We start from the raw sequence: 16,759 nt of genomic DNA, 5'->3' as shown, positions 1-16,759 counted from the left end.
TAGGGCAAATTACTTAAGCATGCTTCTTACATGAGGAGGCATATGGCTATAATTAGAAGCATTAGATTCTAATTGAAGTCAGTTTGTTGATATAAGAACTTTAACGGCAATTGCTCAAGGAGCTTATGTCTCCCTCTTCAGGGGTTTGGTCACCATTTCCATTAACAAATTGTTTATATGACCATCTGGTGGATTCTCCTCTTTGTATTAACCAACTCAGTCATAGGATCCTGGGTGTACATGTAAACTTGTGGTATGTTATATATTAATTAATTAGCTGGAAATGAACACCTACGTAATAATTTACATCACTAGAAAGCAATGGAATAAAATTACAGTAAGATGTAGTTCTCAAGCTCCTGTTAGCACTTCAGATATACTGCTCTTGATTTTGGTCCATCCACCGCATTTTCCAATCCATCCTGAATGATTTTCTATACTGGTAAAGAGTATGCTTAGTTTGCAACTTCAGAGTTGGAGTAGTAACTGTAAGCAGTAGAGGAAGCACTCACCAGCCATGATTTGCTTTCAAATATATTAGTTGAAGAAATATTCTGTTGTTTCATTCTTTCAGTTTACTTTTATGCAATGGTTTCCAGCATATTGTTTGATGTTTTTGTAAGATTGTCTCTGTCTTCCATTTACTGGAATGTTTAGGGTCTAGAAAACCCAAAAAAACCCCAGCTTTGCAAATACTCTGTGTAGGTCCTTATCTGCCACTGCTTCTTACTGCCTTTTGCCAAACTGAAAGACTGAGTTGTCATATTTTAACTTCACATTTATTTCTGTGTGATATTTTTGGGGTGGAGGATGACTACTTTCAAGAAAGTCTGTGAATTAAGAAAGAAACCTGTTGCTTCCTAATATTATTTCCAGAAATGTTTTCGGTTTCTTCTATAAATCAAAACGTCAAACCTTTTTGGTCTATTACAGAAACAAACAAGATAAATATTTTGTAAACTTAATCATCAACTTGTTCTAGAGAGTGAAGTAGTGATGCAAAAGTGAAAAATATTTGTCTGTTCTTTCATGTATTAAAAAAAAAAAGGAAGAGTGGAGGGGAAGTATCACGTGTTATGATAAAAATAAAAAATAAAATAAAATCTAAATTTAAAATCAAAAATAAAATCTTACTTCCTCCTAAAAAAAATTTGTCAAATTCCAGTAATGATTTTATATACTAATTTTTTTCAAGCTAAACTTTTAAAATTAGAAGTTAAAATGTTAAAAGTTTTAATGTCAGAATGAATCAATTTTTATTAGATAAGCAGTAACTTACGTTAAACATCTTAAAATCTGTAGAATGTAGTGAAGATGTACTATGTATATTTTAAAAAGGGGAAAGAGGAGAATGAAGAATTTTAATGCTAGTATTTGTTAATATTTGAAATTTCAGGTGTTACATTACCAGTGGCAGAAGAATGCTCAAATCTCGCTGGAAGCCATAGTGCATAATCTAACATGGGATCCCACAGGTACGAACAGATTAAAATAAACACCACCCCTAATTTTTGACTTAAAATTTTGTCATTCCTTGTGGACAAGGAAAAGGGTTTTTTTCTGTCCTAGCATGACAGAGAATACCAAAGTGGAGTGAAATGTACCTTTTGTCACTTATTACAGGAGAGCTAACATACTAACTGCATCTGAATGGTCTGGCTTGATTAATCTTATCTGAGCAGATAAGAAAATGTGGCTTAAATGGTAAATATTTGTTAAGAAAGAGTAATGTCTGCAGTGCATGTAGGCATTTCTTTTAGAGAATAACTAAAATTTGATTACTTTTCATAGTTTGAATTCTAGGTGCTCAAATCTACAAAAAAAAAATTAGAAAAGGTGTATCTGCCATATTCTTTTCTGCAGTTTCAGCTTTGCAGAACTTTTTTTCTCTCTCTCTCTGTAAAAGTCTATAGTTTGTTACTTGCTTGTTGTTAGATTTCCATAAGTATTTGTTCCAGGTACTCGCCTTCTGACTGGTTCCAATTGTCTTCAACTTTGGTCCAATGTTCCGTTGGAAAACCTTGCTGACAATGACAGTACTGAAAGAGCAGGTGTTGGACTTGGAGAGTGGAGATGTATCTGGCAATGCAAGTAAGGAACCCAATTAAAGACAAGTAATTCCCTTTTCTTTACTGATTCATACCTTTGAGGTTACATACTTAGTGTAGTTGCGTGAAATGCTATTGCATGCTGTTACTTGATAAATATTAAGTGATGTGAGATAAACTTTAATCATATTTCCCTTGACTATGTGACATTCTTTCCTCTTATGAGGTCAGTTGCAATTGGTTTTGGAGCAATTCTTCAGCTACAGACAGCACTAGTAAAATACTGAGGGAAGGCTAATATTGAAGCTCTCTAATAGGCACTCTTCATTGTAGAAGAAATAAGGTGAAAGCTGTATAATTGTTGGCGGGACTGATTTAAAAAAGCTTCCTTCTACGTTCAGTGTACTCCATTGTTGTTTCCTTCTTACCCATCCACCCCCTGCTTTCACTCATACTTTTTCTAGATTTATTTTGGGTATTTGGAACAGTCAAGGTTGATGCATTCTCTTTTCTGTGTCTCTGAATTCTCTTCTTGTATTCATGTTGATATTGATATTTACATTTGTATATGGTATATTGTACATTCAGAAGAGATTTAGTTTAGTACTTAAGTTTATAAGACAATTTAAATCGTTCTGCCATAGGTAGACTTTTCTAGTACAGTGGTGTGGGTACACTGTTCATGTGGGAGCAATGTTACATATGGCCATCCTCTAAAGAAGTTTCCTGAAGTGGCTGACTGGGCAGACCAACCTGAAGTTACTCTTTGTGAAGCATTTAGAATTCTAGTAGGTAGTTCTATAGGTAGTTTTCTGGCTGTACCAGAAAAACATCCATTTTATGATGCTTCAGTTGTTCCTTTTTCTCTTTACTTGAATTCCTATCAGTGATGTGTTCAAAAACCCAAGATCTTCCAAATGACAACTGAAAAACTTTTCTTCACATGTGATGAACTTTCTAAATACAAAGAGTTGAAGACTTACTGTATTGTTTGAGACATATTTGGGCTCTCATCTCTCAGCCTAATAAGAGAAGTCATCCTGTAGACAGAATGACATTAAGTATGGCTTTAGAATCTGGGTTTCTGGTAACAGTAGTCAAGATCATACAGACAGTGCTTTTCTTCTGTTCCTTCTATAACAGGTTTTGCATTTGTATCATGTATAAAGACTTAGAGAAGTCTTCTCAGCTCTCCGCGTGTTTTCCTCTTTTAAACTCTTTGTTGGAGATAGAGCTGAGTGTTGCCTTCTTTGAATGAGTAGGTCCTGGAAAGGGTCAATAGAACTTGCTTTTTTTGTATGCCTTTTATGCCTGTATGTCTTCTGGCACTTTTAGTGCGACTAGATTTAGAGTAGGTTTTTCTTTAGAGAAGTCTGCAAGAATGTTATTTTGCCCCTGCAAATGTCCTGTTTTAACCCCTCAAGGAAACATTCCCAAATGTTTTCATATTTGCCCCAGCAGGAGAATTTTGCTTAAACCTGGGAGGACTTCTTTGATACAGGGCTTTTGTAATCACCTCGCTCTTGTTACTGCGCATAAATGCACCCTGCTTTTATTGACCTTAATTTAACTTAATCCCTTTTGAAAGTTAGGCCTCAACAACTTGTTACATGTGTATTAAATTCAAGACAAAAATGTATACTGTATCTGTGCTGTGCAATTACTTTTTTGTTTGTTCTTGTTGCTGTTAATGAGCTTTGTTACTTGGTCAATAACTGAGTGCTTCAAAACCTGTAAAAGAAACTCTCTTATTGGCACAGCCAATTGAAGTAAAATGCTCCAAAAGTTAACCGCGTAATTAGGTGTAGAATATTTTGATGTAGCATCTTATAGCAGTGTGATCATTCATGTAAAAGCTACTTTCAGACACTTTTTAACTACATTATTTCTTTTACACTATTTTGTTTTCTTGAATTGTAATTCTAGGAAATATGAGAAGTGCAGCTGTCTTTCAGAGAAGTTGGAAGATAATGTGGGGCAACAGAGATCATTTTGAGATCCTTATAATCATGAAGTGGAAGTAGAACAGTTTAATCTGTTAGCAGCTGCTTTTCTGCTATGATATTTTTGAATATTGGATATTCAGCTGCAAGATTTTGGTTTTCTGGAGCACTACAGCCATGTGTTGTACATGAGTTTACATCTTAGTCTTTTGGACTTTGTTAAAATTTAACTTTCACACAACAGAATACACACTTGTATTTAAGAATTAAACATTTTTTGTGCATTCAAGGAAAAAAATGTTTAGAATTTTATAAAAGTTGTTAAAGTTTTTTTTCTCCCTTTAATTGTCTTTATTCTATAGAACTGCTTCTCAAGTTTGTTTAATGAAATTCTCACCAGATGGGGAGTTTTTTGCTACTGCTGGAAAGGTAAGCATTTTTTTTCCTTAGAGCTTTGTACTAATTCTGATAAGCATTAAAGCAAACCAACGATAACAAAAAAAAGAGGTTTCTTTTGAAAAAAAAAAATTTTGTAATTTTTTTGTAGTCTGTCTATGTGTCTTTACAATTTGGTGAACATGAATTTGGTAGAAGAGTAGTTCCAGGCAGGGAGGTGACACACCAAATATTCTGTGCTTACTATTCTAAAGTACTCATTTTTAATTTGTACCAAATTATAAGACATAAGAAAAAGAAGAGTTTTGAGGACTGAGGGAAATCTGTGGATGAGATTACTGCTAGCTGTCCTACTAGTGAGGAAGTATAATCAAAATACAAAAAAAAAATTAAAAAATTTGAAATAGCTCTTTTGTATGTTTTTCTGTAAACATATTTGTATGCAGATATGTGTCCCTAGAAGTGGTTCACATTCCCTTCCATAGGTGTATTGGCACATGGTTCATGACAGTGTGGCCAGTTGGTTCACAGTTGGTTCTGTGTGCTCAACATAGAGCAGTTTGTCAGCAAAAGCAGAACCCCTTGGTAAAATCAGCAAAAAAATTAAAGCAAAATGTCAGTCTTTTGTTTTCCTGAAACAAACAAATCTTTTATTAATACTCCAGAACTTGTTGTTCAGGTTTTGTAGGAGAATAATGTCCTTACAAGTCAAAGCAGAAAAAAAAAAAAAAGTCAAGATCATGTAGAGGATCCAGTGAACAAATGTGACAAATCCATATGAGAATTTATATTACTTGTTAAGTAATATGAGTGGGAGAAGAAGTTGTTTTCTGCATCGAGTTTCTGCTACCAACTAAAGAACCGAAAGGCTGCAGTTACTAGATACAAAACAGCATGCTAATATGTAAGGTTAATATCAGTTGCTGATATTAGTGAAAACCTGGTTTAAGAGTCTCAGAATCCTGAACAGTAATAACCTGACAGAACATGTTTCAGACTGAAGAATAAAAGACAGTTTTGCAATTTGATCTGGTCTGTCTTGGATGCATGAGTGAAAAATTAGTGTGTGCACGTAATAAGTGGTTAGAACAGCGTTTGATTTAGTAATGATGTGGAACTTGGCTCTTTGGGTCTTAGTATCCCTTAATACAGGCTTAAAAAATAAAGAGATTATGGTGATTCAGTCTGCAAATAAACCTTGCTTCTGAAAGGTAGTTGTCATGCATATTTTTGTGATTCAGTTATGTCCATCAGGAACAGATGAGTGATGCACATTTTTATTAGTTGTACGGGGCTTTTTTCTTTTAAAGCTTGCCATTGTCTTTAATGGCAATCTTGATTGGAAGACTAACCTTTGAGACATTTGCTATCTTTAAAGAAAGGATAAAGATGTAACAAACCTGTAAAATTGCCTAGATTTCCTTTTCTAGGGAAACTATACTCCAATTAACAAGTTTCCAACACACAAAGTGAAATACTGGATTTCTTCATGCTAGATTATTATCTGTATAAAAACAAAGCTATAAATTCTCATGCTCCATTCTTTTTGTGCTTATTTGAATGTTGTATTTCTTTCTATATGTTCTGTGATGCCTTTAGCTGTTATAGAAAGGAGAGCCATTCCAGCTGTTTTTCAGATAAATAAAATTCCTTGGGTATATGTTTTATGTAAAAAGGTAGTGTTTTGTTATTGTCAACAATATATATATGTATTCCACCTTTTTGTGATGTGTCGGAGTTAATGTTTATTTTACAAGTCAATATAAGTTGTTTAGTGGTTTCTAATGTTACAATTTGATGGAATGGTGGAAAAATGAATTAATCTTACATAAGGTTAATATTATTGCAGAGTTTTTGACTCCAATATCTTATATCCTGTTATTTTAGATTATAAATTCCTTCAAAGTGAATTACTGAATAAGTAAGAAAATTAGTAAGTAGGAAAATTAATAACATATTTTTTGACATAAATGCTCAAGTTAGTTACCTGCCTAAAGAACCTTTAAAGCACATCTTTGTTCCTATGTCTTACTCCTTTGCTTAACTATTTGTGAGGGACAATGCTGGTCAGCAACACCAACTTATCATCACCCCTAGTAGTGTCGTGTTATGCATACCCAGGTTATTTCAATATTTTAGTGCCATTCACATTTAATAGTTGATCAACAACTTGTGAATCTGGATCCAGATTAATTTATCTAGTCCTTGAAGGCATAATCAATTCATGTTTGTATCTGAAAAAAAGCAGGCTGACCAGTACTGAGCTTGGTTTTTGAGATATCATCTATGACCTTTGTTTGTTTTCCTAACAACAGCCGTTAAATTTATGTAGGGGATTTGGGTGGTTTTCTGACAAGGTAGAATTAGTTGTATTAAGATTTGAATACCATCTCAGGCTAGTGCAAGTTGTGGTTTTGTGGTTAAAAATTGGTAGCTAATCAGAAGGACCTATATGAAATCCAAGTTAGTAGTGGCAAGAGTTAAGTGGGAGCTCTGCTCCTGTGTTTTTTTTAAGATCATGTTTTGAAGTTCCATTTTTGGAGCTGTTCCTCTCTGATAAGAAAAGCATTTTACTTTAAAGAAAAACGAAACCTCAAGAGATATACCCAAAAGAACTTGAAGTGCATCATATTCTTATGCAAGGTAATCTTATTTACTGTCCTTTTTTGTCTTCTCACAGGATGACTGTCTTGTGAAAGTATGGTACAACGCAGAGAACTGGCGGTCAGCCGTATCATCACCTGGTGCCAGTCCAGAAAACCAAGCAAAAGAGCTTGATTTTTCATTTGTTTATTTGGCTCATCCTCGATCAGTAAATGCATTTTCATGGAGAAAGACCAGTAAATTCATGCCACGGTCAGTAGTTCTAATAACTAATTCATAAATTCCCAAGAAAAACCCCAAAAAACTGTATAGTCTGCCTCTCTCTACAATCAACAGTAACACAATTACATGTTTTACTTCAGTTATTGAATGTGCGCACCTTTTATACTGTTTCTGCTCTTGAGATGAAGGCAAGTATCCTCTTACTTGGGAAAGAATTGAAAAGATAGGAGTCTCAGAGACTGACTTAGGCATTGAACTAAATACAAAGTCAGCTCTTGAAAAGTTGTGTCTCTTTGCTTTTTTTTTGATTGCACTAAGCGACCATTCATGCATTTAATCCTGGCTTGTTCTGTCCTGATCAGAGCAAAAGTTCTGTGACTTGAAGTCCTCTTTCACAAACATTCAAACATTTTCATGTCTTTTTATTTTTTTCTCTGCCTACTACAAAGCTAGATCTTGGTCAGAAATAGTATCTGGAAATTAAATTCAAGTAATCATTTGTAACTGATACCTTTAGTTTGAGGTGTTAGGGTTGTGTTCAGATGATTCCAAAATGACCTGTACCTGGTTTTCACCAGTACTTTCAATCTTAAACTGAAGTAGTGTTAGCAGTTTTGTGGCCTGCAACCATCTTTTTGTCATGTTATTCCAAGTAGCAAACAAATTTGCATGCCTTTGTGTTGAGCGAGTTTATCTTATTCGTTATACCAGTCTTTAAGACTCTTCATAAATCTGTAGTTCTTACTCTGTATGTCACTTATGAAAATCCACCTGCCCCATGATTCCTAAGGGAGTTTGCTGCTGGACAGTCTGGTCATAGCTTTCAAGCCTTATGTAGAGCTAAATAGTAAATTTACATGACCTGGAAGCCTGATGGTCTGCGCAGTTTTTTCTGGTGTCTGGTGTAGGGTAATGAGATTTTTTGGCTATATATTTAACCCAAGTTACACATGGAAAAATAGTAACTAAGGAACACTCATAGATTTAAATTGTCTCTTGTTTCCCTGGTATTATCTGAGTTTCTATCTTTTGAATATATATTGTTTTGTAAGTGGTAGATACCAGTAAGATCTGGAATTACGATCAGGTATCCAGAATATTATTAGCTTTTTATGTGAATGACTTTAAAAGACAAAAATTTACATTTTGCTATTCTAGGTATGAATTTTTCTTTAAACTAAAATCAACAATTTGCTGGTGCTTTATTTTGTTATGACATTTGAGGTGATTTTTAGTCAGATATTTGAACAGAGGGGAAGGCCTTTCCTGTATCATTGATTTTCCTAACAACGTATTGATGAGTTTTTCTTGTGCTGGTTTCTGTAAGTTACTGCAATTTCAAAGACTGGTAGTGGAAAACAATTTGGAAATGTTGGTTTATTTTGATGCTGTGTAATAGTAAGCAGCTTCTTCACTCCTTAAATTTTCTTTCATTAGTGGTGCTGTCTGCAATGTGCTCCTGACTTGCTGTAAGGATAATGTTTGTCGACTCTGGGCAGAGACTTTGTTACCCAATGACAGTCTGTTGTATGGGGGAGGATACAGCAATTGGAGTGAAGCAGCAAACTTCACAAATAACTTCAAGAGAAATACTTCAAGTAAAGAAAAAGTGCAGAGTGCATTGGAGGTAAGAATTGAAATCGAACAGTGAAAATATACACATGTAAAAACTTGTGATTTTAGACAAGTTTGTAACATGTATCACAAGCTGAAATCTTTTTATACCAGAGATGTGCATAAAATGTTATGAAAGGGCAAATTTTCTTGAAATCTGCCTTGGGCAGGCTAAGCTGACAGCTCTTTTGCTGAGCTTCTTACATTGAAGACACACTGTTCCAAAGTCACAACTGCCTATTTTGGTCTGGTGACTGAAGAAGAATGCTTTGCAGTATTTAGTTCAAAGGGCTAGGAGCTGTATGGAGCACACATTATATATAGGTTATGTGAAACCCAGGGGTGATGCTGCCTTAAGACATATGGTAGCGGCTCTTGTTACCTCTGAAGTTGTGGGATGTTCTCTCTGACTTCTGCAAGTGGGAAAACAGTAATATGGAGGGAAGAAAAAGAGTCTTTCTGCTGTAGTCCTCAGAGCAGACTGCTCATAAGCATTAAGGCAAGTGATTCTTACCAGATAAGTGTTTTCTACCCAGTGTGAATAAGTAAGAAAGTATGGCATTAATAGTCTGCTTCAAAGGTATGTCAAGCATATGTGGGCATTGTGCTTTTATCTTAATTGAGTGATGTATTTAGCATGCTCATAGTGCATGCTATACCTGAAAAATATGGCAGGCTAAAAGGCACAACAGAGGAAAGGAAATAGTCAAAGAGAGGAGGGAAAAGGAAGCTGGAGAAATTTCTGTGTTCCTGTGGAAAATAAGAGGCAACATTAGAAATCAGGAATTATGTGATAATTGAGAGAAGACTGTTTGGCATGTGTGGTATTGTCCACAAAGGTCCCAGGATAAGGGAAGAGACGAGAAAGTTGACTCCATGTATCAGAAGCTTGATTTATTATTTTATGATAGATAATATATTAAAACTACACTAAAAGAATAGAAGAAAGGATTTCACTAGAAGGCTAAGCTAAGAATAGAAAAGGAATGAATAACAAAGGTTTGTCTCTGACCAAGACCATCCAGACAGGTCATCTGTGATTGGCCCGTAATTGGAAACAGCCTGATGAGGCCAATCACAGATTCCCCCTGTTGCATTCCACAGCAGCAGATAAGAATTGTTTACCGTTTGTTCCTGAGGCCTCTCAGCTTCTCAGGAGGGGAAAAATCCTAAGGAAAGGATTTTTCATAAAACATGTCGGTGACAGGCATGTGCATGCTGTGTAAAGATGGAAAGCACAGCAAGTGAAAAGGAATGCCAAGAGTGTACCATCTTTAATACAAATTGTGTACCTCTGTGTACCTTTGGGTGCTTACATAGATGTCAACAGTGCAAAAGGGTTGACTGTATAAGTCAGTCTTAAAAACTGAATATTATTCTTTCCCTTGGAGACAAGTATTTGTGTAAAAGAGGAAGGCCTTAAAACTCATTGTGGCCTTTTGTGGGGTGTTGAAGTGCTGATCTAATAAGATCCAAAGTATGGATCCAGTTTTTCATTAAATGAGACTACTTGGTATTGCTGCTTTGTTCAGAATCTTGAATAAGCATGGTGTATGTTTATGAAACACAAGAGTATTTTCTGTGTAAGTATAAAAAGTGTATGAACATTGTCTATGCACTGAAGTATGAAGTAGTTACTACATGAAGGTATTTTCTTGGCCTTCATAAATAAATCCAAAGGCACTGGTTTCTCTCTACTGCAGACTCAACACAAGTTTGCAAGAAACTCCACTGATTCTTTTTCAGCTTGTAAGCTGAAAAATACCATTCATTGGTGCCTAGAAAACCACTTACAGATTAAATCTGCTTTTTCTTTTTGAAAAGATTTTAAATTATGCCTTATTTTTTGTGCAGTTAAACCTGAGGCACTTCCGACGAGGAAGGAGGAGGTCAGGTGCTGTTGTAGCACATACTGGATATGCTCTGCATCAGCAAGATCCTCATGCAACTCACAGGAACGTTTCTCCTCATGCCAATGCCCTTTGCCACTACCATATTGCTGCCAGTATCAATCCAGCCACAGGTAACAAACATAATCTTTGCTATGAAGTGAACTCAGTTGCTGTTAGGTCTGTGTTCTCTCTGGAAACTTAGCAGATATATTTATTCAGGATCTATATGATCATGCAAAAATTGCTAGTATGTTGGTTTCATTTTTGCATGAAAGAATTTTCTGCAGTATTGAAATTATTTGAATAAATTTCCAGTGCAGTAATCCTGTCTTTTATGTTGTTCATCTTTTAAGTGAGATTGATAGTGTCTAAAATGGAGGAAGCTAAGTATTTGTAACTGGAGTTAAAATTTACTGTGAATTATGTATGATACTGGGAACACACTGATAAAATAGAAAATGTCTAAGCTTATTAAAGTGATTACCTGACACTTAAGTGTGTATATACATTCATATACTTCTGTCTCTGAACCAAACAAAACATGTCTTCGCCCTGTATTCCATAAACTTTGATATTGCCTTGCACTGGAACAGCATGTTGATAGGCATTGAGGAAGCTCCCCTATAGCTGCTGATACTTCTGTCTTTATTATCTTTGTGTATGCTGAAAATGAAGCATGTGTCTGCTCGCTGAAAAACTCACTAGAAATGCAATATGGAACAGCATTTCATGAAGAGTCTGATGTGGTTTTCTGTGCCTAGACTTAATGAACAAATATACTATGTAATTCTTTTCTTAAACTAGTTAAACTCTCTTTTATAGTATTGCTTTTCTGTTCCTACTTAAACCTTTTTTGAAAGGCCCGTTTTCAGGGCATCTATGATTAGTTCATGTTTCTAGCTATACGGTCTGGTATGATTGGAAAGAACAAATGATTTCCATTAACACTGCTTTGCTAAGCAAAGCTCTAAACGCTTTCTCCTTTCTCCTCTCTCTTATTCTTCAGCATTTTGAGTGGCAGTTCATCGGTTCATATTTTAACAGACAGGACTAGAATCACATCCAGCCTACCAGAAGGAAACTTCTTGCAGCTTTGTGCTGTACCATCAGTGCTATCATATTTCTACAGGAGAAGTCTCCAGTTATTGCTTGTTAGTACCCAATGTCACACAGGAATCTTTCTTGAAAGCTTCTTGGAGATTTGTTTATCTCCTCTTGTATTTTTTCCTCTTCAAATTGCACAGTGAGCTAGCTAATCTTTTCCTGTAGGTAGCACATAATCTTTGACCATTTTTTTACTTGCTTTTAAAGCATTTTTAATTTTTATACAGAATAAGCTAACGTTATGTTTAATCATGGCTAGCCATCAACCAAGCCTCAGGCAGTCACTTGCTCACTCCCTGCAGGACTGGGGAGAGAATCAGAAGGGTAGAAATGTCCTGGGCTGAGATAAAACCAATTTAATAGATTTTATCTCAACCTTGTTTTCCTTAATAAGGAAAACAAAATCTGCACACATGACCAAAGAGACACAAGAAATGAATGACTTCAGTGCTTCCTGTGGCCAGGGAGATCTTCAACCATCTCCAGGAGAGCAGGGCCCTATCACACCTAATGGTCACTTGGAATAACAAACACCATCCCTTCAAACTTTCCACCTTCTTCCTTCCTCCTCCCACTTTAAGCACTGACCATGATGTCATGTGATCTGGAGTATCTCTTTGGGCAGTTTCAGTCACCTGTCCTGGCTGTGTGTTCTCCCAGTGTCCAATGCAGCCCCAAGTTCATTGCCAGTGTGGCAGTACAAAAACCAGAAAAGGCCTAGGTTCTTGGGCTTGCCTTGTTGCAAGCCCTGCCCAACAACAACAAAAACATGTCTGTGTTATTAACCCTGTGTTCAGCACAAATCCAAAACATGGCCCAGTACCAGGCACTATAAAGAAAGTTTACTCCAGCCAAAGCCAGCATGACTATGCAAACTTTAACTTTGCTTTTGATAGACTTTGCAGTATACATATGCCAAGCAGCAAACTTACAGAAGGAGGATAATATTTTGAAAAAGATTAGAAAAAAGAAATTGTCTTTTGCTTTTCTAATCTTATATTCTTTTTCAATTCAATACTGATTGATATGTTATCTATATCAATCAGTATCTGTTCTAATAATGTCTTTTGGATCACTTGTCTTTTATCTCAGTAGATTGGAGGATAGCAGGTTGTTCTTTATTGCTGAACCTCTGAGGTAACTTTCACATTTGAAATTTTAATTTGAAGAAATACGTGTTCTCCCTCACAGTCAAGTCTTTACCACATTCTACATCAGTATAACCACATTCTTTAAGCAGGCTTTTTCATTTGCCCTTTTGAAATGAAATTTAATCTAAAAACATAATTGTATTTTCTTTCATTTGATTTAAAGCAAATTGGTTTGTGATGTCTTACTATAAAATTTGCCGTTACTACAGCATTTTAAAATATCTGGTAAACACTAAAGCCGGAACAGCTTTATCTATCATTCATTTCACATTTTGAGGAATAATGCTTTCATATATACTTATATATAAGAATAAATACAACATGTATGCAACAGAAAGCCTTGTGACCTACTTTTGTAGTATAATTTTACTTCTTCTGGTGTCCAGCCTGGGTGGAATTCTGTAAAAGGAATAAGCAGTGGTTGCTAGGACAAAATTGTCTCTAGGCAATTATAGAAAAAGTTACTGAATTCAAAGACTTAGGAGTTTTCCAAGAAGAGAGATTGTGATTTACGAAGCAAATAGAAATTCACTAAGAAAATATGCAGAGCTGAATGTCATTTAAAAGCTGGTAGTTTTAGATGGAAATTGGGGAAAAAAGTGATTTCTTTAGTGACTTTGATAAATACTCAAAAAGCACTTAGATTTATAATTCATCTGAAAAGTAATCTTTCTAGTTCACCTTATTCATGCTCACTGTAGCTTCATCTTTCAAAGGCCATCAATAAAGTTTTTTCCTTCAGATTCTGGTACTTTCCAGATGTATAATGATAATGTTGAGACTGGCATTGGCCTGTGTAGGAAGATAGACTGCATTTCTTGAATGACCTGTGCTACTTCTGCCCCCTACCCACAACAATACAACAAACACCCACAACAATAGAACAAAAAAATTGTGCTCATTTCATGGTGCTCATTTCTTTTATCTGTGTGCTGTCAGTTACATTTTTCTTTGGCTAGATTGGATGATTAGTAATTCAAATCTATTGCTGATTTTGATAAAAACAACAGATTTTGGGTGATAAGTATTTTTGTCTCCCAGGACGAGGAATTTAAGTAATGCTGCATAAATAGGGAGCAGAAGGAGAAGAGACTAGACTAGACATGGAGACTTCTAGTTGGGGATTGCATGCACTTTGAGATTTTAACATGTTGCTGTATCACGCATTTGAGGAAATTGCAGTAAATCACCTGTCTGCTTTTTAGCCTTGATTAATTTAGCTTATATTGCTCTGCAGCAGTCTGATCCTTGCTTCTGTCTCACACTTTGTGATTACTGCTTTATTTTTCACAGCAACATGGGACCCCAAATACCGTCAAACAGCCATATGAATTAACAGAATGTATCAGAACCAGAGTTCCTGGGGTTTTGTGATGGTGTTACAGAGGGCATTGTCTGATCTCTGTACTAATATTAGATAGTGTAAACCCAATGGTCTTTGGTTACAGTGTATATCTGCTGCAGCATGCATTGTGAATTAAATGTTGGAAAACTTTGCTTAAATGATTTGGTTCATACTGAGCTGTAGTAGCAAAAAAACCCTGTAAATTAACCTGCATGCACAGTATTACATCAGCATTGCAGGACCTTACTGTTATCCTAATGTAAGCATACTAAAGAACCTCTGTGTGGAACAAGTCTCGAAGCAGATGGTGTTGGTGCAGGGAATCACATGTGGCAACACACTTGGATTTATTTTTTTCATTGTGGGATTTCTGCTTAAAAACCATTTCTCTAAAATTATTTTTTGACCTAACTTAGTTCTCTAAAACATCAATCAGTGTCTTTTTCTGGTAGATATTCCTCTACTGCCTTCTATCACGTCTCTAAGTCTTGCTGAAAATGAAGAAAAGAGTGGACCTTTTATTGTACACTGGCTAAACAACAAAGAACTTCATTTTACCTTATCTATGGAAGTGTTTTTGCAACAACTTAAAAGGAGTTTTGAACATCATTCCCCTGAGACTAATACTGAGGATTCTAGTCAAATGGATGGCAGATCAGAAGAAGGTAAAAGTCATACAGACATATGTCATAGAGAGAAATGGCTTTCAGTTTCTAAAGTAATTTGTAATGTTCCCCCAGGGGGAAGTGAGAGATTGGCAACTTGACATGCAAGGATACCAAGAGATTTCAGTGGCATTTCAATGCATTTTCTTCCTTTACACTGAAAGTATCTAAGTGACTTTAAAAAAAATGTATCTGGAAGTTCTGATATCTCTTTTCATATTTGTTCTAGAAATTTTGAGTTATATATGCTGAAAACTGTATTATTTAATTGGGCTTGACTGGAGGCCTTTGTATGAAAATATTACTTCAATATTAAGGAAGCAGGAACAACTTTAGAATTAACTTTTTATTTAGATATTAATTTACAGCTAATTTAAATAGCTTTATTCTGTAACATAGTACAGTCAATTAATTTGAATATATACATCCTGGAGATTATTATCCCTTGTTCTGTCTATGCATGCAAAAATTTGTATAAAATTGAGGAAAAGAAAAATATTTTAAATTAAGGTGCAGTATAAACCATTTTGGTTTGTTAGACACTGAGCTCTGTTAGATGATTCATGGTTGTAATCTTCATCCTTTTAAATTAGTTCTCATATGGGTAGCTTATAAAAAGCCTGAAATTAGCTCCAGTGCCTCAATAACACTCCTTGTTATACTTCTGGTTTTGAATATATATCTCTCTATATATGTATATATATACATATATATATGTGTGTGTGTATTGTAGAAGCTGATGAAAATGGAGATGAACAAAAAGGAAACCAGGAGAAGAAGGAACTGGGTGATGAGAAAGCTGCTCCATATTCAAGCCTTGTTCCTTTATCCTCTGCTATTTTTGATCATGAAATTGAAGTTCTGCTTTCTGAATGGAGTAAAAATGCTGACATGCTCTTCAGTATACATCCTATGGATGGCTCACTGCTGGTGTGGCATGTGGACTGGCTGGATGAATACCAGCCTGGCATGTTTCGCCAGGTGCAGGTACTTTATTCCTTCTAATTTTACATCGGTATTCAGTGAGAAGTATGATAGGAGCTCTAATATTTAGTCTTTCTTTCTTAAAATTTCAGGTGTCATTTGTCTCAAGAATTCCTGTTGCATTTCCAACGGGTGATGCAAACTCTCTCTGCAGAAGTATAGTGATGTATGCTTGTACCAAAAATGTTGACTTAGCTATTCAACAAGGCAAACAAAAACCTCCCGGCCTTACACGATCTTCATCTATGCTTATCTCTTCTGGACACAGTAAATCAACAAACAGCTTAAAACTAAGTATCTTCACACCTAATGTTATGATGATTTCCAAACATGCAGATGGGTCACTGAACCAGTGGCTAGTGAGTTTTGCTGAAGAATCTGCTTTTTCAACTGTACTCAGTATTTCACACAAATCCCGATATTGTGGTCACCGTTTTCATCTTAACGACTTGGCTTGCCACTCAGTGTTACCACTGCTGCTTACAACCTCACATCACAATGCTCTAATTTCACCAGATGTTGAGAAAGCAATACAGAAAAATGAGTCTTTTAAGTCTCAGGAGTCACCTGTAAGACCTCAGAGTAGAGGCAATGCAAATGTGACATCCCAGGATCCCAATGCTGTATACAGTGAACTTATTCTATGGAGAGTAGATCCTGTTGGGCCTTTGTCCTTTTCTGGTGGAGTTTCTGAACTTGCTCGGATCAATTCTCTTCATGTTTCAGCTTTTTCTAATGTTGCATGGCTGCCCACACTTATACCCAGCTATTGCCTTGGTGAGTTTCATTTT

The 16,759-nt window shown here is 35.6% G+C and overlaps 1 protein-coding gene across 4 annotated transcripts in view; it reads left to right on the top strand.

The window, feature by feature from the left end:
- The window catches only part of DMXL1 (Dmx like 1), a 75,895-nt gene that overhangs the window by 12,948 nt on the left and 46,188 nt on the right, over positions 1-16,759 (top strand). For 2 of the 4 annotated variants that reach the window (XM_030236721.2, XM_030236723.2), the window contains exons 4-12: positions 1,397-1,475; positions 1,959-2,091; positions 4,354-4,420; positions 7,068-7,243; positions 8,651-8,840; positions 10,682-10,850; positions 14,772-14,984; positions 15,718-15,971; positions 16,061-16,745. In XM_030236721.2, the coding sequence (XP_030092581.2) occupies positions 1,397-1,475; positions 1,959-2,091; positions 4,354-4,420; positions 7,068-7,243; positions 8,651-8,840; positions 10,682-10,850; positions 14,772-14,984; positions 15,718-15,971; positions 16,061-16,745 (1,966 nt within the window). Of the gene's footprint in view, positions 1-1,396; positions 1,476-1,958; positions 2,115-4,353; positions 4,421-7,067; positions 7,244-8,650; positions 8,841-10,681; positions 10,851-14,755; positions 14,985-15,717; positions 15,972-16,060; positions 16,746-16,759 lie in introns of those variants that run through there. The other 2 variants (XM_050986581.1, XM_030236722.2) reach the window with 2 other exon arrangements.

The sequence above is a fragment of the Serinus canaria genome, chromosome Z (assembly GCF_022539315.1).
Source record: "Serinus canaria isolate serCan28SL12 chromosome Z, serCan2020, whole genome shotgun sequence".
Classification (NCBI taxonomy): Eukaryota; Metazoa; Chordata; class Aves; order Passeriformes; family Fringillidae; genus Serinus; species Serinus canaria.
The sequence above is the reverse complement of the archived record's forward strand: the minus strand, read 5'-3'. Positions and strand labels throughout refer to the sequence as shown.